The sequence below is a fragment of the Pinus tabuliformis genome, chromosome 8, assembly GCF_031772625.1.
Source record: "Pinus tabuliformis cultivar Carrire ecotype Pingquan chromosome 8, CPIR1, whole genome shotgun sequence".
NCBI lineage: Eukaryota > Viridiplantae > Streptophyta > Pinopsida > Pinales > Pinaceae > Pinus > Pinus tabuliformis.
The window spans coordinates 1,494,789,067-1,494,816,926 of NC_142294.1; the positions used below are offsets into that span (position 1 = coordinate 1,494,789,067).

Here is a 27,860-nt window from a genome sequence, read left to right on the forward strand (position 1 = left end):
TGCAGGCGTATTTATCCCTTCTGAAATTGGCTTTGTAGTTATTTATATATATGAACTTGCATCCTTTGGTAGGTATTTGTGTGGGAAGCGTTTCAGGACACGACACTCATCGTTTTGATGATTTGTGCGGCCTTGTCACTTGCTTTGGGCATAAAAACGGAAGTAAGTTTTTCATGTATGTACGTACGTACTTTTACAAGATCAAGGTTTACATTATTTAGAAACAGAATGCAATACCCATAGTCTGCTGTACATGTATGTCAGCGAATCAGATGGTGCATTGTGTCAATTTAACGGAAAAAAAATAAAATTGTCTAGATTCAAAGTAAAACTTTTGAGATCTAACCATGTGTCTCAAAAGCTAGAAGCTCATGCTCTACCTATTCATGTTAGCTGGTACACAAAGTGGATAAGGAACTAATCGTATGTTTAAAAGTAGACATAAATGGAAAAAATTTAAACAGAAGGGAGTAAACTACAAAGCAACAATCTCTAAATAAGATAGTAAACTAATGAACCTTATGTTGAAGTAAAACTAAATATTGATCTTGGGAAAAGCCCACCCTTGGCTATCTGGGTCTCGGAACAAATTCCTTGATAAATGACTAGTCAAGAAAAATATCTTAGTTTATAAAATATTTGCTAGATCAAACGCTTTGGAGTCAATATACCCATCTATCCTGGGGATATCTAGATAGCCATCTAGCATTGAGAACTTGGAAAAATAGATGTCTGTGATGAAAACTAAAAAAAACATTCACATACAATATTAATGCTAATGTGGGTGACTAAAACTCCATCCCCAATCACTCCAAAAAGACCCTAGCATCATTGTATCCCTTTCAAACATGTTGCTTTGTAGGATGATCCCTCTCAACTTTAGAGATGAAAGATGGTCAAGGGAAATCAATCCATACTCTTGAGATAGGGAGTGCCACTCCTTCCTAGAGCATGTGGTTGTATCCCACAAACCTCCCTAGAGGAAGATTCTTTTCCTACTCAACATATTCACTTGAAACAATGACATCTCAACAACACACATGTCTTGCAACCTCTATCTCCAAATTGGCTATTATGCTAAGTCCCAATGTGCCCTATTGTCCTCCCATTTCCATCAAATGAAACCTGCAATGGATTTCCAAGTTGACCATGTACTTTTGAAAATAAAGGAGCTTGAGACTTGAAACAAGTACAATGAGGAAATAAGATGACAAAAACTAACCATATATGTAAGCTAACCAAACATCTCTTATGTTGAAACAAAACCTCACAAGTGGTGGATCCCGAATAAATCATGCAACCCACTTTGTTGCAAGAATACTACTCTAAGTGGCAACATTAGTCAAGACAAGCTCTCCCTCATCCTTGGGTATAGTACACAAATCCCATGGAAAAAGAGGAAGGCACCACTCTCCACCATACTTAGACCACAAATATGACCATAGAATCTTCTCTAATCATTGAAATTGAGCCTTTCTAGGAAACCAACAAGAGACATAATAAACATGAGAGTCCCAAAGAATGCACCTAACTGCAATCAACTTACCAATAAATAGGGGATCCTTTTGATGCCAAACATGAAGTTTTCTCTAAATACTCTGGAGACACCAATCCCATATAGAGATTGGAAATAGCTCCACCCCAGAAGAAATTCCCAAATACCTCTGTTAAGTTATGGTATGTTCTATGCTTATAACAGTTTACTTCTTTTTCTTATTATATTCCACCGATTAGCAATCACATGTACATAAAGTAAAGTGCAGATAGAACATTAAACGATCGAGAGAAAACAAACCAAGACAAGAGACACAAGATGTGGCGGCTAGCCAGGGACAAACCCCACAATGTGTGGGGAAACCCTTTGATCAAATCTTCTTTTATCTTCAATAATTCAGCAAAGAAAAATAGTACAATAAATCTGATTCATATCAGCAATAGCAAACCCTAGATCAGTAGCATCAGCATTAGCGGCTTCATTATCAAACTAGGGCAGACCATATCTCACAAACCGATAATCGGATTGACTTCATTCCACCACCAAAAGTTTCAACTTCCAGAGCAGGTTCAGATGAACCTACAACGTAGTTCAGATGAGGAGATCTTCTAGGCCACGCAAGTCAATCTTTACTTCTGCAGTTGCAGCGTCAGTTTTAGCAGTTTCCGGCAATTAGGGCAGTCGATATCTTGCAAACCGTTCGTCAGATTGACTTCATTCCACCACCAAAAGTTGCGGCTTTCAAAGGAGGTTCAGATGAACCTACAGCGCAGTTCCAAAGAGTAGATCTTCTAGGCCACGCAAGTCAATCTTTACTTCTGCAGTTGCAGCTTCAAATTCAACAGCTTCCGGCTTCACATGTGTGAGAGAGAGAGACCCATTTCAGCGCAGTAGAGAAGAGACTCATATCTGCGCAGTAGAGAGAGAGAGATGTGATGAGATGAGTGAGTGCAAATGAGGAAAATTCCTCTTATATTTATACACAATTTTGGTGGGTGAATAGATGTGACTGTTGGGCTTCTGAGCCTACATGAGTTGTAGGTCGACTTGATAATAATTCCACAATCAAAATAAATTCATATCTCCATGAATACTTATCGGAATTGGATGATCTATATATCAATCCTACACCTCTCGATGAGAGGAATCTAATAGAAATATTATTAGCCATGAATAAGATGACCCACATGAAGTTTTGCCCTGGTTTTCAATTTTAACACTCCCTCTCAACCATGGAGAACTTCATCTGCAATCTGTCTATCGGTCGTTACTATTCATCCATCAAATGAACTGCCTTGTACAGCCTGACCCTTGCCTTGCTCTGCTCTATTTTGCCTGTTTTTCTTTGTCTTGTTCTGCCCTGCACTGATCTGTATTGTTTTGTTCTGTTCTGCTCTACTCTTGCATTGTTATGTTCTACTCTGCTTTTGTCCGAATTATGAAGAAGAAGAAATGATCGAGGATGTATCATACTGACTCAAAGCCAGTCTCAGAGTATGTACCACTAGTCCCAAACCAGTCTCAACCAACCCAAAGTCAGCGTCATAGCGAGTACAACTCCAATGGTCCCAGACCAATATCATCCTCCACTGACTCAAAGTCAGTCTCAGAGTATGTACCACTGATCCCAGACCAGTCTCAACCGACCCGAAGTCAGCGTCATAGTATGGTACAACTCCTACCACTGGTCCTAGACCAGCATCATTGATCCCAGATCAATGGAGGTCATCCTAGCATAAGGAGTATGGTAGTTACAACGATGCGTCCATCGGTACTACTATGGTCCCTAACTTCATTTCCATGCTCATTGATCAGATGAGAGGTACTTCCCATGAGTCCCAGACTACATGGGTAGGATGCCTCGACAAGAGAACTAATCAATCCTGTCCTCACAGGAGAACACATCAATCCTGCTACAATTTCCATGGAGAACACATCAATCCAGGCCTCACAGGAGAACACATCAATCCTGCTACAATTGACATGGAGAACACATCAATCCAGGCCTCATAGGAGAACACATCAATCCTGCTACAATTGCCATGGAGAACACATCAATCCAGACCTCACAGGAGAACACAACAATCTTGCTACAATGTCGCCATGGGGTGTACATGTATACCACTAGGGGATAGTGAATAATCCTGTGTTCATATGCTGCTCCAAGAAGCACCCCGCACCCCCCTGGAGCTCTCAGAGCTCAATGCATCATACATGACCCTCATTGGAGGGTCATTGAGCAACTCCAAGTTGTTCACGGAAAGTCAGAAATTTTACTTTCCCAAGGGGTTTTGTCAGAATGTCGGCGACCTGTTCATCTGTACCGATATGATGGAGCCTTATAGCTCCCCGTTGCACCATATATCGAATATAATGGTATCTGATATCAATATGCTTGGAGCGAACATGGAACACGAGATTCTCTGACAAACGAATCCCACTTTGGTTGTCACAAAGGATCACAGTGGTATCCAATGTGAATCCAAACAACTCACTGAAGAGCTTTCGCAACCAAATTGCCTCACAAGAAGCCATGCTAGCAGCAATATACTCTGCTTCGGCGGTGCTCAAAGCCACCAACTTTTGTTTCCTGCTCATCCAGGATATCGAAGCAGATCCCAAGGAGAAACAACACCCGGAAGTGCTCTTATGGTCCTCCACATTGCCTGCCCAGTCAGCATCTGTGTATCCAAGTAGTCTCACATCTCTGGCAATGTATCTTAACCCATAAGTGATAGTGCCACGAAGATATCTCAGCAAATTCTTGGCACCAATCCAGTGTATGTGGTGGGGTTCAACCATATGCTGGCTCAACGTGTTGACTGCAAAGCATATATCTGGACGAGAGTTCACTAAGAACATTAATGCTCCGACGAGTTGCCGATACTCGGTAGCATTTCGAAAAATAGGTCCAGCAGCACTACCGCTTAACTTCTTGAAGTCAAGCTCCATCGGAGTAGTTACAGGCTTGCAGTCCACCATAGCGAATCTTTCCAATATCTTCACCACATATTTTCCTTGAGATAGGAAAATTTCTCATGGCTTTTGCCACACTTCAAGTCCTAGGAAGTAGTGCATCAATCCTAGGTCTTTCATTTCAAATTCAGAGGCCAGCTCCCTCTTACATTTGTGAATGAGAGGGTCTGCACCTGTTAGAAAGAGGTAATCCACATACAACACTAGTATGAGAGGCTTGTCATCTTCAACCTTAAAGTAAAGGTTAGAATCGGCTTCACTCCTACTGAATCCCTGCTTCATCAAGTAGCTATCGATCCTCTCATACCATGCTCGGGGTGCTTGCTTCAGCCCATAGAGAGCTTTCTTCAACCTACATACATGATATTTTCGATCATAAATCTCAAATCCTTCGGGTTGCTCCACGTAGACCTCTTCTTTGATCGAGCCATGCAAGAACGCAGTCTTGACATCCATCTGATGTAGGTTCCATCCTTGTGAAGCGGCAAGGGCTATGATCGAGTGGATGGTCGTATATCTGGCAACAGGTGCAAATATCTCATCATAGTCTATACCTTCCTTTTGGGAGAAACCTCGAGCAACAAAACGAGCCCTATACTTTTTCGTTCTTCCATCTATTGCATGCTTTATCTTGTAAAGCCATTTGGAAGTAACAACAGTCTTGTCCTGGGGTCTGGGAACTACTTCCCAAACATCATTCTTTATGATAGACTCATATTCTTCGGTCATAGCATCCTTCCATACTTTATGCTTGACGGCATCTGAGAATGACGAAGGCTCATTTTGTATGATCGTGCTCATGATGGTCAGGTATCCTTGATACCTATTAGGTTTCTTACTGTCACGAAAGGTTCCTCGGGGTGCAGCATGTCCTTCAGCATCATCAAGTAACCCCTTAAGCCATGAAGGCCTCTTCCTAGAAGAGGAAGGCTCATATGGAGGAGGATCAATCGGATCCATGGGTTCTTCTACATCAGGCATTGATTCATCATCCTTTTCTTTCGGTTCCCTGGTGTCGGCTTCTTGAGAGCTCCTCAAAGTCGGAAGATTGATCACCTTGCTGAGAGCCATATCTTTGTCAAAGGTGACATCATGACTAATTATGACTTCCCTTTGACCGGCTACATAGATTCTATAGCCTTTAGTACTTTCACCATAGCCCACGAAAATTCCCTTCTTTCCAGATGCTCCCAATTTATTTCTTTTCTCTTTCGGCACATGAAAGTATACAGGGCTTCCAAAAATTTTAAAATGAGAAACATCAGGTTTCTTGTCAGTGAATTTTTCTTCAGGAGTCTTGGAACCCAATGCTTGATGAGGGCATCGATTTTGTACATATACGGTAGTGTTTGCAGCTTCAACCCATAGAAACTTAGGAAGACTTTAATCATATAGCATGGCCCGGACAACTTCTATAATTGTGCGGTTCTTCCTTTCTGCCACACCATTTTGTTCAGGAGTATATGGTGTAGTAGTCTCCCTCTTGATGCCAGCCTCTTTACAAAAATCATGGAACTCATTAGATTCATATTCAGTCCCATTGTCAATTCTTAAGATCTTGATCTTCTTTTCGGTTTGATTCTCGATTAGGGCTTTGAAGTGTCGGAACCAAGGGAACACTTCATCCTTCTTTTTCAAGAAGTATATCCAGGTCTTTCGAGAATGGTCATCTGTAAAAGTGAGATAATATGAGTATCCTCCCAAGGAGTTCACAGGCATCATACCTGATATGTCTAAGTGAACTAGTTGTAATATATCGGAGGTCTTGCTTTGACTTGAAGGGAATGGTCCCCTTTTGAGCTTTCCTTCGGCACATCCCAAACATGCACCTTCTTTCTCTACTTGGAATTCAGGCATCCCTGTTACCATCTGTCTTACATCGGGTAGAGCTTTGTAATGAAGGTGGGCAAACCTCCGATGCCAAAGTTCGGACTGAAGCGTTGTGTCACAAGGCATGACACCTAGCGGACTTCCACCGACTTGATATAAAGAATCAACTCGAAACCCAAGAGTGAAAGCATCTTTAACATTATTTTTCCATATGCGTACCTTACCATTGCTGAAGGTTACCTTATAGCCTTTGTCCTCCATTGCCGAGATGGATACCAGTTTCATTTTGAGATCAGGTACATATAATACATCTTGTAAGTGAATCGTATTACCTTGAATCAGTTTAAGAGAAACATTGCCTACACCTTTCACTGGGTATTTCATGTCATCTCCAAGGACAATTTCTAGTTTAGTTTATTTCTCTACCAGATTATAGAGTACTTCTTTGTAACCAGTGAAGTGTCTTGAGGCACCACTATCAATGAGCCAAATTCCCATTGAGTCCGAAGGAGCGGAGGTAGATAGAGCAACTGGTAGATAATATTCTGCCTGCTTATCGTCAACAGTGTTAGATTCATACCTGGAATTTCTAGCCTTCTTGAATGGTTGCCCTCTTCCTTGATTTCCCGCATTCCTTTTTCCTTTGTTGTTGAATTTTCCATTCCTTCGATTACCATGAGAGGGATTTTGATCATCGTCACGATGAGAGTCCCTTTTATCAGGGCATTCCCTTGCATAGTGACTTGCTTTATTGCAAATGAAACATCATCCTTTTCTTCTACCCTTAAATCCAACCTTTCTTTTCGATTTAGACCTAGAATTATTTCTTTTCTTAGCATGAGAAGAAAAAGCAGCAGGAGGACCTTTAGGCAAGGGAATTTCCTGCTCTTCTACCCTTGTTTGTTCTTGAATGCATCATTAATTCCTCGAAACTAGGAATTACATTTTTGTTCAGAAGAGTAGTCCTGAACACATACCATTCAGATGGTAATCCTCCGAGAGTTGTGAGTGCCATTTCTCTGTCAGTAATGGTTTCCCCAATAGATAGGAGATCGTTCTTGATCTCGGTGATTCTTAAGAAGTATGCTTTCATACTTTCATCTTTACCCTTCTTGATTTCCCTCAACTTATTTCTAAGAAACAAAACTTGATTTGCATCATTAACTTTAATTAAACTCACCAGCCTGTCGTAGATTTCCTTGGAGGTGTCTAGATCAGAGATGTAGGCCACCAAGCGCTTATCGATAGAGTCCTGGATGATCTTCTTTGTTTTGACTTCTCCATTTTTCCATTTGTTCCAGGCAGCAGCAGATGCATTTGATGAAGGCTTAACAATATTGCCTCTTACATGGTCCAGCACTCCTTGATCTTTAAGGGTTAGATCGATAGAAATCTTCCATCCATGATAGTCAGCTTTCTCACAGAGCTTGTCTTCGGCAGGAAAGAGTGTTGAGGACCCCATAGTTCTTTTAGGATAGCCTTGCCAATCTTCTCTTCAATGATTGCTCTTGCTCTTGCTCGGGCTTTGTCTTCACCTCAGCTCTGATACCATGTTAAGTTATGGTATGTTCTATGCTTATAACAGTTTACTTCTTTTTCTTATTATATTCCACTGATTAGCAATCACATGTACATAAAGTAAAGTGCAGATAGAACATTAAACGATCGACAGAAAACAAGCCAAGACAAGAGACACAAGATGTGGCGGCTAGCCAGGGACAAACCCCACAATGTGTGGGGAAACCCTTTGTTCAAATCTTCTTTTATCTTCAATAATTCAGCAGAGAGAAATAGTACAATAAATCTGATTCATATCAGTAGTAGCAAACCCTAGATCAGTAGCATCAGCATTAACGGCTTCTTTATCAAACTAGGGCAGACCATATCTCACAAACTGACAGTCGGATTGACTTCATTCCACCACCAAAAGTTTCAGCTTCCAGAGGAGGTTTAGATGAACCTATAGCGCAGTTCAGATGAGGAGATCTTCTAGGCCACGCAATTCAATCCTTACTTCTGCAGTTGCAGCTTTAGTTTCAGCAGTTTCCGGCTTCAAAATAGGGCAGTCGATATCTTGCAAACCGTTCGTCAGATTGACTTCATTCCACCACCAAAAGTTGCGGCTTTCAAAGGAGGTTCAGATGAACCTACAACGCAGTTCCAAAGAGGAGATATTCTAGGCCACGCAAGTCAATCTTTACTTCTGTAGTTGCAGCTTCAAATTCAACAGCTTCTGGCTTCACATGTGTGAGAGAGAGAGACCCATTTCAGCGCAGTAGAGAAGAGACTCATATCTGCGCAGTAGAGAGAGAGAGAGAGATGTGATGAGATGAGTGAGTGCAAATGAGGAAAAGTCCTCTTATATTTATGCACAATGTTGGTGGGTGAATAGATGCGACTGTTGGGCTTTTGAGGCTACATGAGTTGTAGGTCGGCTTGATAATAATTCCATAATCAGAATAAATTCATATCTCCATGAATACTTATCAGAATTGGATGATCTTTATATCAATCCTACACATTTCAATGAGAGGAATCTAATAGAAATATTATTAGCCATGAATAAGATGACCCACATGAAGTTTTGCCCTGGTTGTCAATTTTAACAACCTCACTATCACTCCTAGTATAATATGTCTATGTTAAAGGAATCTACTCTAGTGGATAATCCAACCCAATGAATTAGATGTTTATCTTGTGGATGCTAACCACAAAACCTAATGCAAAGCAAAGATATCAACATGCAAGGGTTCCATTAATTGAGCATTTCTTAACACTCATAGAGGGGAGAATGATTTGTAAAATGATTATCCGCCATCCTTGAACCACCTGGGAGAAGAATTCCCCAAAACTATGGGTAACCTCTATCAAATAGCCAAATCATCTATTTTCAAAATAAATAAATAAATATGTGGGTAGAAGGAACCCTTGATAGATGCACTCATGTAGGGAAACTTGTGAGGATAAAGAGTTATTCACTAAGATAAAGGTTAATGCATTAGTAAAGACAATGTTCATTATGGTCACATGTCTTGGTCCAAAACCCAATAAAGTTAGCATCCATGTAATGAAGAACTATTCTATTGATCATATGCTTTGTGAAAGCCAATTTTAGAAAAAAGGAACTGTTGGGCAATGCTTGAAGCCCACTTTGAGGTCTCCTAAGCTAAAATCATAATGAAAAGGATGGGTTCCCATTCAAAAATATTTTTAGTTCATTCCTAAATGAATTTCATACCATCGAATGAATAATCAAGGCCAAATTCTTAACCATAATTTTGTAAGAAACACTAAGCGAGGTGATAGATCTCTAACCCCCAATGGTATCACTAGCCATAATCTTTAGAATAAGTTCAATAAAGCCCTGATTGATAAACTCTAAAGTCTATTAGAAGATAACGCTTCTAATGCCAAACAAGAAAAGGCATCCTCAATGGTGTCCCTGATAGCCTTATAAAATTCAGAAGGACAATACTCCAATACTTGATATTTTGGGTGGTAGTAGAAGTAGAAAATTACTCCTCATTAGAGAGGTTTCTATTCAAAATTTTGTGAACACCAATTATAGTTTATGAGGAACAACCCAACAATGAGAATTTTTAATAGCTATCACATGATTTTTAAAGCATAATAAGAAAAAAAAATTTGGAAAATGTTTCCCAAACATACCTCAGACTTAAGAAGGGTATTTTGCAAGAGACCCATCTATATTGCACATACCAAGAACCCTATATACAACCACCTTCCTCTTCAACAAGTTGAAGAATAATTTGGAGCCTTAATCCCATATTGAATCATCGCAAGCAATGATGAACCCATGCATCTCTATCAATGTAGTCCTTTCCTCTACAAACAACCATCTCCATCTTCATAGCCTCCTTTTGAAGAGTTACATTATGAACATCCTCTTCAAGAAATATGTGAACCACCTCAAATCTAAATATGAACTCCCATCAATATTTCTCCATTTACAAGCTATCATCCAACCCCATCCCCTAATAAAACCTGAGTTCTCTTATTTTTGACCGGAGAATCCACAGTAATAGAGTTTTTACACCAACGTTTCAAATCCCAAATGGGATCCAACATTAGGGTAAAGAGAAAGATGATAAAAGAAGAGCCAGATGGAGGAAATAAATACTCATGAGGGATGAAAAATTATAGACTCTATATTAAGGCACGAAAATCCTCTTACTCTAAATGTGATACATTCAAATTAAACAAGGTTAAGGTAGGAAAATCCGTCAAGTGACCCATGTTGACCAAAGTGCTAATAGGAAAATGGCTAAGACCTATCAGATCCATAAAAAAATCTAGAGAGGAAAGCTTGAAAAGGACATAGCCTCTTATTGATTCTAAATCCAATCCAACAAAACCTCAGCCCTATTGCAATCTTGCCTATAGTTGGTCCAAGTGAACCAAACTCCATATTCAATCCCTTTTTACTTCTGATTAGTGTTAAACATCTAGAGTGTGGTCTTACAATAGGCCCAAGCCTACTTATCAATATAATTGATAGAGAAATATATACCATTGGATAAGTCACCCTCCCACCCACTATGTTAAAATCCCTTCAAACAATCGACTCTGAAGTTGGAATAGAAGTATCCATCAAATCCCAATGTTTTCCACCCTTAAAACTAGGGTTAGGAACATAAACAACATAGAACCCTAATAGACAATCCTACACCAAGAATGTTACACAAACACACAATCCATTGGGATCTGAACCATGAGCTATTTGTGAATAGGATGAAAGGGAAGTCACCACCACATCACTTTCCTGAAAATAATCTAAAGCCCAAAGAGGACAATTCCAATAATAGTTCAAAAAATTTTGAAGCTCAATTCTAAAATGGTAGATTCTAACCATATATGTAAGCTAACCAAACATATCTAATGTTGAAACAAAACCTAGCAAGAGGTGGATCCCTTAATAGGCCATAACACCCACTTTGTTGCAAGAGTAATACTCTAAGTGGTAACATTAGTCAAACCAATCTCTCCCTCACCCTTGGGTACAATACATACATCCCATGTAAAAAGAGGAAGGTACCACTCTCCACCATACTTAGACCTCAAATATGAATATAGAATCTACTCTAATCATTGAAATTCATCCTTTCTGGGAAACCAACAAGGGACATAATCAACATGAGAGGCCCAAATAATACACCTGACTATGATAAACTTACCAAAAAATGGGAGATCCTTATGCTACCAAACATGAATTTTTCTCTAAAGCATCTGGAGACACCAATCCCATGTAGAGATCGAAAATAACCCCACCCGAGAAGAAATGCCCAAATACCTCACTATCACTCCTAGTCTAATATGTCTAGGCTATAAGAATCTACTTTGGTGGATAATTTGACCCAATGAACTAGATGTTTATCTTGTGGTTGCTAACCACAAAACCTAATGTAAAGCAAAGATATCCAAGCATGCAATGGTTACATTAATTGAGCATTGCTTAAGACTCACAAAGGGGATAATTATTTGCAAAATGACTATTCACTATCTTTGAACCATCTAGGAGAAGAATTCCCCAAAACTATGGGAAACCTCTAGCAAATATCCAAAGCATCCATTTTCAAAATTAATAAATACGTGGGTAAAAGGAACCCTTGGAAAATGGACTCATGTAAGGAAACTTGTGAGGATAAAGATTTATTCACTAAGATAAAGGCTAATGCATTAGTAAAGAGATTGTTTATTATGGCCACATGTCTTGGTCCAACACCAAAGAAAGTTAGCATCTATGTAATGAACAACTAATCTACTGATCATATGCTTTGTGAAAGTCAATTTTAGAAAGAAAAAGGAACTGTTGGGAAATGTTCGAAGCCCACTTTGAGGCCTCCTAAGTTAAAATCGTAATGACAAGAATGTGTTGTTCATGCACAAGACTTTTTAGTTCATTCCTAAATTCCTCTCATACCAATGAATGAATCATCAAGGCCAAATCCTTAACCATAATTTTGTAAGAAACACTAATCGAGGTGATAGATGTCTAGCCCCCATTGGTATCACTAGCCATAATCTTTGGAATAAGCTCAATAAATCCCTGATTGAGAAACTCAAAAGTATATTAGAAGGTAACACTTTTAATGCCAAACAAGAAAAGTCATCCCCAATGGTGTCCCACGTAGCCTTATAAAATTCGCAAGACAATACTCCAATACTTGTTATTTTGGGTGGTAGTAAAAGTATAAAATTACTCCTCCTTAAAGAGGTTTCTATTCAAACTTTTGTGAAGATCAATAGATAATTTATTAGGAACAACCCAACATTGAGAATTTCTAATAGCTATCGCATGATTTTTAAAGCATAATAAGAAAAAAATATTTTGAAAATGTTTCCCAAACATACCTCTGACTTGAGAAGGGTATTTTGCAAGAGACCCATCTATATTTCACATACCAAGAACCCTATCTACAACCACCTTCCTCTTCAACAAGTTGAAGAATAATTTGGAGCCTCCATCCCATATTGAATCATTACAAATAAACATGAAGCCATGCACCTCTACCATTGTAGTCCTTTCCTCTACAAAGAACCATATCCAACTTCATAACCTCCTTTTGAAGAGTTACATTATGAACATCCTCTTCAAGATATATGTGAACCCCCTCAAGTCTAAATTTGACCTCCCATCAGCCTTTTCTCCATTTACAAGCTATCATCCAACCCCATCCTCTAATAAAACTTGAGTTCCCATTGCCTTAGGAATTTTTTTATAGACTCTCTATATTAAGGCATGAAAATCCTCTTACTCCAAATGTGATACATTCAACTTAAATAAAGTTAAGGGAGGTGAATCCATTAAGTGGCCCATTTTGACCAAAGTTCCAATAGGAAAATGGCCAAAGCCTATCACATCCATAAAAAAATCTAGAGAGGAAAGCTTGAAAAGGACATATCCTCCTATTGATTGTAAATCTGATCCAATGAAGCCTATGCCCTATTGTAATCTTTCCTATAATTGGTCCAAGTGAACTAAACTCAATATTTTGAAATGTGGCAACAAGAATATTCCAATTTTAATTTGTCCTTGAATTAAAATTGAGAATTAAAATTTGAATTTAGTCTCACCAACTACTTGGAAAATAATTAATTAATTTATCTTGAGTTAATTAGTTGGAGAAATTCAAGCTAGAAGTCTTTGTGAAGTCATGCAACAATCATCGCTTAAATTAAGGAGATTATCCCTTAATTAAGGAGATAAGGATGAGTTGTATTTGAGTTGTAATTAGTTAGCTCAGTTAATTGAGTTAAGTCCAGTTAAATTAGTTCCAAATTGTTTGAGGAACTAATTGTGAGTTTAGTCAGTTAATGCATGCATGCATGCAACTAGTGTAGTCCAGATAACTAAAGATTCTCTCATAAATAACTCATGCATGTCAGTTCAGACAAAGACCCAATTGAGATTAAAGATAGGGATAGTGTACTATCAGTTGCAAGAATTTTCCTATAAGAAAATCTCTTGCATGCAGAAGGAATTCATTCCTTGAGATTTGCACAGTTTTACAGTGTGTTGGAGCAGTGTGTGAGATTAGTGTCACACAAGGTTACAGCTGGATCACCCAGGGAAAGCTGCGTAAGGAAATAGGAGGTTTGGAGGGTAGAGGAGAAGGCATATGAGCGGTCTATTCTGTCTATGAGCAGCGGTGAGGGATTGTATTGAGAGCTGGATAGCTGTGAGAGCTAAAGTTGTGTGTAATATTGAGATATTTCCACTTGTATGATAATATAGATAGCGGGGTTTTTAGCTGAGGCTTTCCCCAGAGTATTTTTCTGTGTTTCGTGTGTATTAATTCTTCTTCTCTGTTATATGTGTTCTGTTTGATCTTGATCAAATCGATTAAGCTTCTGCAAGTTTGATTGTAGAAGTAGATTAAGTATTTTTCTTTAGTTCTATTGCATAATCAGGTTAATCTACGGTCAAAATTTCTACATGGTATTAGAGCAAAGGTGATCGAAGCTGTGAACAGTATACTGAGAAGGGAAATTCAAATTTTGAAGTTCTTGGTTGGAGGTGTAAAATCGAATTCTTATCATACTTTTAAGTTCACCAATGGTGTTCAATGGCTTGAGACTCAAGTATGCTCAAGATGGCACCTCAAATTACATAGCATGGAAGGATCACATGGAAGTGGTATTAGAAGACAATGGCTTGAAGGATTTCATTGATCAAGAATTCCCTAAGCTATCTGTAGCTAATGCACAAGAATTGGCTGAATGGAAGAAGTGTGTGGTAAAGGCGAGACAAATTCTTCTGGAGGGAGTTCGAGACCATATTGTCTCGAGTCTCCATGGGAAGGAGACTTTGTTTTCAATGTGGAAGACATTGAAGGACCTCTATCAGAACAGTTTCAACTAGAGGAAACTGGCGCTCAAGGATAAGCTTTGAAAAATCAAGATGGAGAAGGGCGATACTATTTCTACATATCTGAACAAGCTCAACACCTGCAGAGATGAGCTTGGTAGTGTGGGAATAACTACAGCCGATGATGATATGGTGAGTCTTGCTCTCCTCGGTCTTCCAAATAGCTAGAATAGCTACCAGGACTCTGTGAATGGAAGAGAGAAACTGTCGGATTGGGAACGACTATGATTAGATCTCATGCAGGAGGAGATTAGGAGGAGCAAAAGAGATGGTTCTTCATCTAAGCATGATGGTGAAGAAAATATGGCCTTAGCAAGTAAGGCAAGGAAAGGGAAAGGGAAGGCTTCGCATTCCAAATCGAATTCTTCTCATGGAGGGAAGAAGATTGACAAATCTACAGTGATATGATTTAATTGTCATGAGGTGGGCCATTATGCAACTAATTTCCCATTGAAGAAATCCAAGAAGGGATCCTCGAAAGTATCAGAAGGTGAGGCATTAGCCTCTCAGTTTGAATTGGATTTTACCCTCATCGCATGTATGGTTTCATCGATGGTTGGTTGTGTTTGGTATCTTGACAGTGGAGCCTCATTCCACATGACCAGCGATAAAATTTCATTCAGTACCTTGGAGGAGAAAGACCTCAAGATGCGCATAGAGATGGGTGACGATGGAAAGTACAGTGTTTCAGGAGTGGGCAAGGTTGCTTTTCAGAGGAAGCATGAATCTCCTCTCACCTTGACAGATGTGAAGTATGTGCATGGACTGAAGAAGAACTTGGTATCTGTCATGATGTTGGAGGACAAAGACTATGATGTTGTCTTCAATAAAGGAAAGGTGTTCCTGAGACACATAGCCATAGGTTAGACCAAGAGGATTGGGATTCGAGTGAAGAATCTCTATAAAATAGAGGTAGATGATTGTGTTGCATTGAGTTAGAAAGCAGAATTGGTGCAAAGACAAGACATTGGCAAGTTATGGCATAGGTGGTTGGGCCACTTGCATCATGGGAACTTGAAGATAATGCAACAGATCTCTACCAGACTTCCCAAAGGTAAACTTGAGCAAGTGGACACATGCAAAGGTTGTACCTTGGGAAAGTATGCCAAGTCTTCCTTTCATGATCGAGATAGTCGAGCTGAAGAGATTTTAGAGTGAGTTCATACTGATTTGTGTGGACCATTCTCAACAGCATCCACTATGAAGCAAAGGTATGTGATTTTCATTGATGATTTTTCTCATAAATGCTGGATTTATTTCATGTAGAAGAAGGACCAAACCTTCTCAAAGTTTTGTGAGTTTAAAGATTTGGTTGAGAAAGAGTCAGGGAAGAAGATCAAGGCCTTGAAAAGCGACAATGGTGGAGAGTATGTCTCTCAAGAGTTTAAGGACTTTTGTGCAGCAAAAGGAATTAAACGAGATTTGTTGTCACCTCATAACCCACAGAAAAGTGGGGTGGCCGAGAGAAAGAACAAAACGATTGTGGGGGCAGCTTGAGCGATGCTACATGACCAAGGCCTACCACTTCATTTGTGGGTTGAGGCATGCAACACAACAGTCTATCTGCAGAATAGAAGCCCGCATTGCATACTTGAGATAAAGACACCAAAAGAAGCTTTCTCCAGGAAGAGACCAGATGTGGGTCACTTTAGGATCTTTGGCTCATCGGTATATTTCCATGTGATCAAGGATGCTCGGAAGAAACTTGAGCTGACAGCTAAGTTGGGAATACTTGTGGGTTACACTGATACACCTCAAAACTATCGGGTGTACTTGCCTACCAGTTGGAGGATATTGGTTCACAGAGATCTCAAGTTTGATGAGCAGAAGGCCATGCGAGTTTCCCTAGAGAGGGAGCTCCAACTAAAGGCTATGGAGGAACTTTTGGTTCCTAAGGAGGAGGAGCCTTAGACTGATGCAGAGCAGCCGCATGCAGAGGTTCCAGGAGTGGAGACATCCACTTAAGTAGAGTCTTCCAGATATGGATGGAAGTGCACAGGAGAAGCTGACAGATTGTTGTCGGATGCGAGAGAGAATGTGGGAGAACCATCTTCTCAACGCAGATAGAGGAGGTCACCTGATAGGTACACTGGATACATGGCCCTTGTTCGGGAATGTGTTGATACCGAGCCATCTTCCTTTGAGGAAGTAGTGCAGCAGCCAATTTGGGTTGATGCTATGGTGGAGGAGTATGTATCCATAGTTTGAAACAATGTTTGGGATGTGTTTCCAAGACTGGAGAACAAGTCAGCTGTGAGTTCCCATTGGCTTCACAAGGTAAAGAAAGTTGTTGATGGTAGCGTGGAGAAACATAAGTCAAGCTTTTTTTCCCATGCTTTCTCACAAGTCGAGGGGATCGACTATGATGAGACTTTTTCTCCTGTCGCAAGGTACTCATCTATTAGATTGAAGTTGGAACTATCAACATAGATGGTTTGGAAGATCCATCAAATGGATGTGAAGACTGCATTCCTCAATGGAGAGATTGAGGAAGAGGTGTACATAGAGCAACCGGAAGGTTTTGAGACCTTCGATCGTGAGTCGCATGTGTGCCGACTCAAGGGAGCATTGTACAGGTTGAAGTAAGCACCTCGTGCTTGGTACACCAGGATTGACAACTACTTCACCGGGTTGGGCTTCAAAAAGAGTGAAGGAGATGCGAACCTATATCACATCATTGTGAAAGGTAAGCAATTGATCATTGTTCTTTATGTTGATGATCTCATATTAATAGGTGATGATTAGTTGATCATGTCTTGCAAGGAGGACCTTTTAAGAGAATTCAAGACGAAAGACATGGGTCTCATGCACTACATCCTTGGCATGGAAGTGTGGCAGAAGGATGGGGAGTTGTTTGTGTCTCAGGGAAAGTATTCCAATGAGGTACTCAGGATATTCCACATGGAGAAGTGCAAGCCCATGTAGACTCCTCTAGCAGGTAATTGGAGGAAGGAGGATGCTACTTCAGGAGAAGTAGTAGAAGCTACTATTTATAGGAAGCTTGTGAGTTCACTGATGTACTTAGTGAACACATGACCAGATTTTTGCTATGTGGTGAACCAACTAAGTCAAGCTATGGTTCAGCCTGCCAAGATGTTTTGGAAGGTGGAAAATCATGTTTTGAGATACCTCAGAGGCACATCTCGGTATGGATTATGGTACAGATAGACAAAGGGAGTGAAGCTACAGGGCTTCACTGATGCAAATTGGGCAGGGATTCCATCAGATCAGAAGAGCACATCAGGAGGAATTTTCAACCTTGGGCCAGCTGCATTTTCTTGGTACAGTAGGAAATGGAGGTTGGTTGCACTCAGCTCAATAGAGGCTGAATACATGGTTGCAATTCAGGCTTCATGTAAGGCCATCTGGATGCGGAAAATTCTAGTTGGTTTGTTTGATCAGAGGATGGATCCAACTGCGATCTATTGTGATAATCAGAGTTGTATCAAACTCTATGAGAATCCAATATTTCATGACAGGTCCAAATTACATCGACATTCGATACCATCATCTCATAGACTTTGTGGTAAGGAGGATCATGCTATTGCAGTATATTTCAACTAAGGAACAAGATGATGACATTTTGACTAAGGCATTGTCAAAGTGTAAATTCGAGTTCCATAGAGACAGGATCAAGGTGGCAAATAATCCCTTTCTTGTTGAGAGGGAGTGTTGAAATGTGGCAACAAGAATATTCCAAATTTATTTTGTCCTTGAATTAAAATTCGAATTTAGTCTCACCAGTTGCTTGGAAAATAATTAATTAATTCATCCTGAGTTAATTGGTTGGACAAATTCAAGCTAGAAGTCTTTGTGAAGTCATGCCACAATCATCCCTTAAATTAACCCTTAATTAAGGAGATAAGGATGAGTTGTATTTGAGTTGTAATTAGTTAGCTCAGTTAACTAAGTTAAGTCCAGTGAAATTAGTTCCAAATAGTTTGAGGAACTAATTGTGAGTTCAGTCAGATAATGCATGCATGCATGCAACTAGTGTACTCTGGATAACTGAAGATTCTCTCGTAAATAACTCATGCATGTCAGTTCAGAAAAAGACCCAGTTGAGATTAAAAATAGGGACAATGTACTATCAGTTGCAAGAATTTTCCTATGAGAAAATCTATTGCATGAAAAATGAATTCATTCCTTGAGATTTGCGTAGTTTTACAGTTTGTTGGAGCAGTGTGTGAGATCAGTGTCACACAAGGTTACAACTAGATCACCCAAGGAAAACTGCACAAGGAAATAGGAGGCTTGGAGGGTAGAGGAGAAGGCATATGAGCAGTCTATTTTGTCTATGAGTAGCAGTGAGGGATTGTACTAAGAGATGGATAGTTGTGAGAGCTAAAGTTGTCTATAATCCTGAGATATTTCCACTTGTATGATAATACATATAGCGAGGTTTTTAGCTGAGGCTTTTCCCAGAGTATTCTTCTGTGTTTCATGTGTAGTGATTCTTCTTCTCTGTTATATGTGTTCTTCTTGATCTTGCTCAAATCGGTTAAGATTTCGCAAGTTTGATTGTAAAAGTAGATTAAGTATTTTGTTTTAGTTCTATTGCATAATTAGGTTAATCTACAATCAGAATTTCTACACAATAGTCAATCCCTTTTGACTTGCAATTAGTGGTAAACAGATAGAGTGTAGTATTACAATAGGCCCAAGCATACATCTCATAATTGTTGATAGAAAAATATGTCATTGGATAAGCTACCCTCCCACCCACTATGTTAAAATCCCTTTAAAAAATCCATTCTAAAGTTGGATGAGAGGTATCCATCAAATCCCATTGTTTTTCACCCTTAAAATTGGGGTTAGGAACATAAACGACATAGAAACCTAATAGGCAACCATACACCAAAAATGTGACACAAAAAAACTATCCATTAGGATTTGAACAATGAGCTATTTGTGAATACGATGAAAGGGAAGTTACCACCATGCCACTTTCCTGAAAGTAACCTAAAGCCCAAAGACGAAAATTTCAACAATAGTTCAATCAATTTTGGAGCTTAAATCTAGTTAACTTGACCTGAGGCAAGAAAATCACATTTGGATGGAAAGATTGCAAAATACCACAAACTATTTATGTTTGATTGATTATCATCCCTAAAACAATTATAGTATATTAGGGAGATCTTCATTTCAAAAGAAGATAGAGTCCTAACTATAAAACTAGTTATCCATCTCAAAACCATTCAAATATGGAGTAGAGTGATCAAGTGAGTGAACCATCACAACATTACATGACTTATCTCATAGCTTAGGGCTCAAATCCCCTAATGAATTTTCTACATGAGTGGAAGAGGACACCTTCCACTTGTACACTTTATCTAACATCCTACCTTAATCTCCTTGCTATTGGGCCTAGGATGGGCCAAACCACCCTTGATAATAGGATCATGGTTTCAAGGTGCACATGACTTCCCCATTACGAAAGAAAAATTTTTGACTTTAGATTTCACCACAAACCCATTATGGACCTTTTCCAAACCCACACCAATACCATCAAATGAAGAGCCCCCTACTCAAAACTAGAAACCTTGGAGAGGCCACCAATTCAAAGTGCCTAATGTGAAGCCATAGAGGTACCATCTATCCTTTTACCTTGACAAGGGGGGACAACAAAACCACACTCATATCCCCACCTGGGTTGGGTAGATAAAGAAATAAATCTCTAATTAGGTGATCTTGAGACTGACATGCAAAGAAAGAATTTGGAGATGAAGGTATTGGATCTTCTATTGTTTATGTACATCAATGGTGCAAAATAAAATAAGGGAGGCAAATAATTTTCTTCAAATACACCTCCACACATACCCTTGGATTTTCTTGAAATGAATTTTAACAACTATTTGGAAGAAGGATATTGTTGAACCTACAAGAAAATAAGGTGAAAAAAAGGTGCAACATGGTGGGAATTACTAGAAACTACAACCAAAATGGATAATGAGCTTGGCCAATAATGAACATAGCCAATGCTACCAACAATATTTTAGTTCTCAAATTGTAGCACGTATAAATCTATGGAATCTAAGCTAAATAGTAAGCACACATACTTCAACCCTAATCCCAAGTAATCATTTCAGGACCCCCCCTTGGCATATTAGCTTAATAAACACCATTGATTAAAATTTTCATCATATAGTATTATTTCTAAAGAGAAGAGAATAACCTCCCTAGTCTCCAAATTCATGCACCCTCAAAATTTTCCCATTTTTTGCCACGAAAGAACTTGAAACTATCAATATATAGTGAAGGATTGACATTGTTATCATAAGAATCTTGAGAAAGAATTTCCATACCCTCACCCTACAACTCCATTATAGATTGAACTAGCTAATGTGATGTAATGAGTTTTCATTTACCAATCCAATCCCACACCCACTATTGCCAACACAAAATCTCCATATGGAGATGCAACCCCATAACCAACTAGGGTAGGGTTATTATGCTCAATACATAAAGGCACATCAACTATCATTGAATTGACCACATTCTTTGAATCCTAACTGAAACCGATCACATCGTTTTTCTCCATGGTGACCACATTTCCCATTGATGGAAGGGGTGGTTACTCCTCCTTAGGCTTCTAATAACTAGAAACCCCATCTCCAAAAAGATTTCCATTTATAGATTTAACCATTGCTCAAATGGAACCATCACATTCAAAACAATGAAGGGAAATGTACCCTAGAGGATAACACTATTGCATTTACTTCATCTTTGGTAGACATTGTCCCTATTCTTAGTGAAACCCTAAGAGAACCCACTGGAAAAGCTTTCTTCTCAAAACTAGAACACCTTATTTTCCCTATTATATGGTTTGTTTGCTTGGTAGAATTGAAAATTTCCTACCAACCTTTTTCTTGCTTCTTCTATTATTGGGCCCATACATGCTTATACCCTATGTCGAAAATTTGTGTATCCACATAGTTTAAAATTTCTATTTTAACCATATTTTCTTATGTGTTTGAACCTTCATAGGTCAAACATTTTGATGTACCCACACTCCCTTCTTGTGCATCTATACATGTATCCACACCCTTTCCTTATACTTCCACATTGTCTATATAGCCATGACCTCTATTACTTATATTCTTCATCTCTTTTAATTCCTCCATTCCCTCCTACCCATTTCCACTAATTTATTTTTCAACACCTTCCTAACTCTTAATCTCTTGCTAAAGGCACTTCTTATTTCCTAAAGCTCATATCTTAATGCAAATAATTCCTTAGTTTTCTAGCTCAATTAAATTTAGGCATCCCTTGTTATGATATTCTTCCCCTTTTGTGAACCTTTTCATTCAAGCAACTTTAAAGGGTTCCCTTTTGTTAGTTGGTTATTTTTGGGCAACTAGATTTGGAATTTTTGGCCAACTCAACTACCACCCATACTTATGTTTCCTTTGATTAAATTGTTGGAATCCATCCATGCTTTCTTTTGTAGTGGATGGATGATTCTCTTCAACATTCTTATTTTTTTGGAAAAATTTCCTTAGATTTTCCATTCCTAGATAGAGTTTGTTATGCAACCAACTAACGAAATAGAAGAAAATATAGAGAAATGAATTCAAAATCAGACTCTTCGAGGGGGAAACCTCCTTTACATTATGCAAATGAACAATTCTTGGATGATACAAATGACAAGACATACTTTCTATATATAGGAATCTAAGGGGTCACAATATAGTCAAAGTTGCCATAACAATAATAATGTAAGGGCACAACAATAACAATAGCGGGCTTCTATCAGGCACAATAATAACAATATGGGGACAACATGGGCACAACAATAACAATAGCGGGCTTCTATCAGGCACAATAATAACAATATGGGGACAACATGGGCACAACAATAACAATAATGGGTTACAATGACAAAAATAATAAGGGAATACACAAGTATTATAGGGACCTAACATGCCCATCTCCTTCAGAAAAGTGTTGTCCTCAATGCTTGAGTAGTTATGGATGCTTTTGTATAAAATTCTCATCTTCCGATGTGGAATCTTCAATGGGTAAGTTCTTCCACTTGATGAGATACTCTGAAATTGATCGATTTTGTAGTTTTCGAGTTTTTGTTTCTGTGACTGCTTCAGGTTCCAATATTATTTGAACTAGGAGCTTGTCACCTATAACCTTCTTTAAGCATGAAACATGGAAAACTGGGTGCACTGGGACGCTGTAGGAAGCTCTAATTTGTATGCCATAGTACTAATCTTCGGTAATTCCTTGTACGAACCATAATACTTTGGTGATAATTTGTTATCCTTCTTAGCTTACTTGAGGGACATTTGTTTGTATGGTTGTAGCCGTAGCAATACCCAGTCAGCTACGTCAAAACTTCTTTCACTACGATGTTGATCTGCCTATTGTTTCATTCTAACCTATGCCAAAGTTAGGTTATCCTTTAAGATTTGGAGAACTTGTTGTTGATGCTTGATGTGATCTTCCATTGCTTGAACCTTAGAATTTTCTTTTAAATAGGATGTGATGGATAGTGGATGATATCCATAAAGTTCCATAAATGGGTCATTTTTGCTGTAGTATGGAAGGAAGTGTTATACCACCATTCATCCAGAGGCAACAATTTGACCCATTGGGTCTGTTTATCAGATACAAAGCAACGAAGATATCCTTCCAAACATTTGCTCACTATCTCAGTTTGCCCATTAGATTGAGGATGATAAGATGAGCTATGAGCTAACTGAGTACCCAGACAAGAAAATAATTATGTTCAAAAATTGCCAGTGAAAATGGGATCTCTATCACTTACATTCATCTTTGGGTTTCCATGTATCTTTTGAATTATTTCCATAGATGCCGTAGAAACTGTGTTGGATTTAAAGGGATGATATAATTCACAAAAGTGTGCGTACTTGGTAAGTCTATCAACTACCACCATGATAACACTCTTTCCTTCGAACTTGGGTAAATCTGTGATAAAATCCATTGAAACCTCTTCCCAACATTGACTTGGAATGGATAAAGGTTGTAATAGACTTGGGGTCTTAATTGTTTCAACTTTATTTTGTTGGCAAACCAAACATTCCGCCAAAAACTTCTGAATATCAAATTTAAGTCCATCCCAAAAAAATCTTTCTTAACCATGTGGTAAGTGTTTAAAAATCCTAATTGGCCTCCTAAGGGAGAGGTGTGCAATTCCATAGAATCTTCTGTTTGAGTTTGGAATTATTACAGAGCTATAAGCGATCTTTGTACCATAACGAATCATTTTTCTAGCTAAATGTATCAGATGTACTGGGGTCTTGTTGTAACTTTTGAATGAGTGACCACACTTCTTCATCATTCCTCCATTCATCCCTTGCTTCATTTATCCAATCTGGTTGGATAATAGAAATGGCACTAAGCAATTCTTCCACATCCTCATCCTTTCTTGAGAGTGCATCATTTTGCTTCCATTTTTTGTAGATGATTTCAAAGTCATAACCCAACATCTTTATGATCCATTTTTTTTGCTCTTCTGAAGAAAATCTTTGTTCTAAAAAGTATTTAAGACTGTCATGATCTATTTTTACCTTGAAGTGTCTTCCCATTAGGTAAGGTCTCCATTTCCTAAGTGCATGTATTATTGCCAACATTTCCTTCTCAGAAATAGCTTTGTGTAAATACTTTCCTTTGATTCGACGAATTTCGAAAGCAATGGGTATTTCTTCTTGCATTAAAACAACACCAATTCCATTTCCTTAGGCATCAAATTCCACAATAAAGGTTTTTGTGAAGTCCGACATAACTAAGACCGGTGCTTGGAACATTGCCTTTTTAAGATGTTCAAAGGCTTTCATTGCTTCTAGAGTCCAAGAAAATGCATCTTTCTTGAGTAATGTTGTTAGAGGTGCTGCTATTCTCCCATAATTCTTAACAAACTTGCAATAATACCGTGTCAAACTAATAAATCCTCGCAGATGCTTTATGGTTGTGGGGATTTTCCTTTCCTTAATGGATTTAAATTTTTTAGGGTCTACCTTAACACCTTAATGAGATACAATATGACCCAAATATTCCACCTCTTCTACTCCAAAGAAACATTTGGAGGTTTTTGCATATAATTTGTTTTCCTCCAATGGTTTGAGAACTCTATCAACATGTTGAACATGATCCTTCCAAGACTTGTTGTAGGTTAGTATATCATCAAAAAATACTAACACAAATTTTCTAAGGGTTTGAAAATGGAATTCATCAAAACTTGAAATGTAGAAGGTGCATTGCTAAGGCCAAAAGGCACAACCAAAAATTCATAATAACCCTCATGAGTTCTAAATGTTTCTTTCAGAATGTCTTCAACCTTCATTCTGATTTGATGATATCCTGAACAAAGGTCAAACTTGGTGAAGTAAATTGCTCCATGTAATTCATCCAATAATTCATCAATGACAGGAATGGGAAATTTATATTTAATAGTGAGCTTGTTGAGCTCCTTATAATTCGGACACATGCACCATGATCCATCCTTCTTGTGCACCAATACTACTAGAGTAGAGAAAGAACATTGACTAGGTTGAATTATACCAGCCTCTAGCATTTCCGCAACCATATGTTCAATTTCACTTTTTTTCGCATAACGATATCTGTAAGGCCTAATGTTTGGAGGAACACTTCCTGGAATGAAATGAATAGCATGATCATGATCACGAATAGGCAGGAGGCCTTTGGGAGTCTCAAATACCTTAGAATGATTGTCCAAGACTTTTTGAAGATTTGGATAAATAGATGATTTCGACGTGGGAACCTATAGTGAACATAATTGTGCAAATGCACCACATTGTTCATTCTTTAGAAGCTTTGTCATGCCATTAGAGCTGCTTATTTTTCCTAGTTTCCTTATGATACCCCTTAATCCAACTCCGTTTCCTTCTGAAAAAATTCAAGAAACGTTCTTGAAAATTAAAAGCTATCATACACAAAGATTGTAGCCATTGGACTCCTAGTAGAACATCAACACCACCCATTGGAATGGAAAGCATTGGACTATTCAACACATATTCTCCAATGGATAGCTTGATATTATGGCACTTTCCAGAGAAATTTATGGTTCTTCCATTTGCAACCATCACTTGACACTTTGGTGCTAGATATAAGAATTAATTCAATTCCTTAGCTATCTTACAATGAATAAAATTATGGGTACTATCTAAATTAATCAACACTATTACCTTTTTCTTCTTGATATGTCCTTCTATCTTGATAGTTTGAGGTGTGGTTATTCCATCCAATGCATTACAAGATATGGTTGGATTCATTTCTTCTTTCTCTAGGCTTTGTTGCTGGTGTGTATCCTCCTCTTTTGATGTTTCTTGTTCCTTTTCTTCTTCCTATTCACAATCTATGTAAAATAATTTATTCTCAGCACACTTATGACCTTTAGTGTATTTTCTACCAGAACTGTAACAAAGCTATTTTTCTCCTTTTTCTTCCAATTGTTGTGGTGTCAACCTTGTATTTTGTGGAAGGCTAGGTGCAAAAACACTTCCATATTTATAGTTCTGATTGGTAGGCTTCCTTGTTTCCATAATTTTGCTTTCAATTTTTCTTGCCAACCTGAATGCCTTCTCCAATGAATCAGGTTCCTAAAGGTGAACCTCATGTTGGATGTTATCCTTTAAATTCCCTATGAACACATCAATCCTATGCTCCTCTGGAATATCTTTTATCCTTAAATTCAATTTTAAGAAGTCCTCAATGTGCTCCACCATTGAACCTTTTTGTTTTACATTTATCAATTGGATAAAAAAGGTGTTGCTTTTTGTATCCTCATAATGTGCCATCATTTCTTTCATAAAAAATTCCCAAGTGAAAATTTGTTTATGAGAGCAAATCCATCGATACCATACAAATTGATTGGGTTCCAAACATAAAGTCGCAATGCATACCTTTTGTGTGCTTTTCACATTATGGAGATCGAAATATTGCTCCATCTATAATATCCATGTTACAGGATCCTTGTCATCAAACTTCCTCATATCGATCTTTGGAACATGGTGGGTTTTCAATCCAACGTTAGAGTGTATGAAATCATGAATAACATTTCTTTTGTTCTCATTATGAGTTTCCTCTACTACCTTTTCACCATTAGTAAGCATTTCTTGTAGCAGCTTTGCCAAACCTCCTTTCAAACCTTCCATGTTCTTCTTCAAATCTTCAATGTTTACTTCTAAACCATCCATCTTAGCTTCCACGCCATCCATTTTAGCTTCCAAGCCATTCTTTAAACCATCCATCTTAGCTTCCATGCCTTTCTTTAAACCATCCATCTTAGCTTATGTTACCTTTTTTTATTGTGAAATTTGTCGCACTTGGTCTTGTAATTTTGATATATCACGTTGCATTTCTTCCTCTTCTTCATGAGTCATGCTAGAACTTTTAGGTTTCTTACTAGGTGTTTCCATTTTCTTTCTTTGAGGCATCCATTAATGATTATTATGCTTCACTATGTCCTTTGAATTCCTTCAAACTAATTTGTCAAACCAAACTTATGAACAATTTTAAAATGACTACACACCTTTTTTGGCTTTGTAGGAGCTCGATATTGAATCTATTGTATCTCCGTAATTTTGTATATATAGGGTCTGGAATTTCGTCTTGTGGTAGCCCTTTGAGTCCTCATTCGAACCCCATAAGTTGGCTCACGATTGGATTCTTCAAGAAAGAGGTATTCCAAATCTCCCTTGATTACCTGATTATAGACTGGTTTAGTAGAGCAAAATTGTACAAAGTTCCACGAGTCACTGTTTCGACCTTCAGACCTAAAACTGATAAAAAGAAAACTAAAGTCTGTCCTATTTCTATATTGTTTTACAAATTTTAATCTAATTCTCAGAGCGAAAGTTATGACGATTTTCACCAGGTCACTTGTTTGATATATAATTTAGAAGCCTCCAAAAACCCTAACTTCCTTGGATCATATGTCCGAAAATATAGCGAGATAAGATATGAAATTAGGAATTGAGGTTCATCACGATTTAGGCTCAAATGGGTTTTAATTTTAGCTTCTGAAACATCGTAGAAAAAATGTTATAGAGAAAATTCCATGATGGCTTGTTTGAAGTAGCGAAACCCTAGAATCCAAAGCTCTGATACCAATTGTTATGCAATTAGCTCACAAAATAGAAGAAAAGATAGTAAAACGACTTCAAAATAAGCCTCTTC

General features: G+C 38.3%; 1 protein-coding gene across 1 annotated transcript in view; it reads left to right on the forward strand.

Annotated features, from left to right (window-relative positions):
* LOC149241486 (calcium-transporting ATPase 8, plasma membrane-type-like) overlaps window positions 1–27,860 on the forward strand; it is a 391,510-nt gene that overhangs the window by 30,054 nt on the left and 333,596 nt on the right. The window contains exon 6 of the mRNA XM_089370563.1: window positions 73–162. Within this exon, the coding sequence (XP_089226689.1) occupies window positions 73–162 (90 nt within the window). The remainder of the gene's footprint in view (window positions 1–72; window positions 163–27,860) is intronic.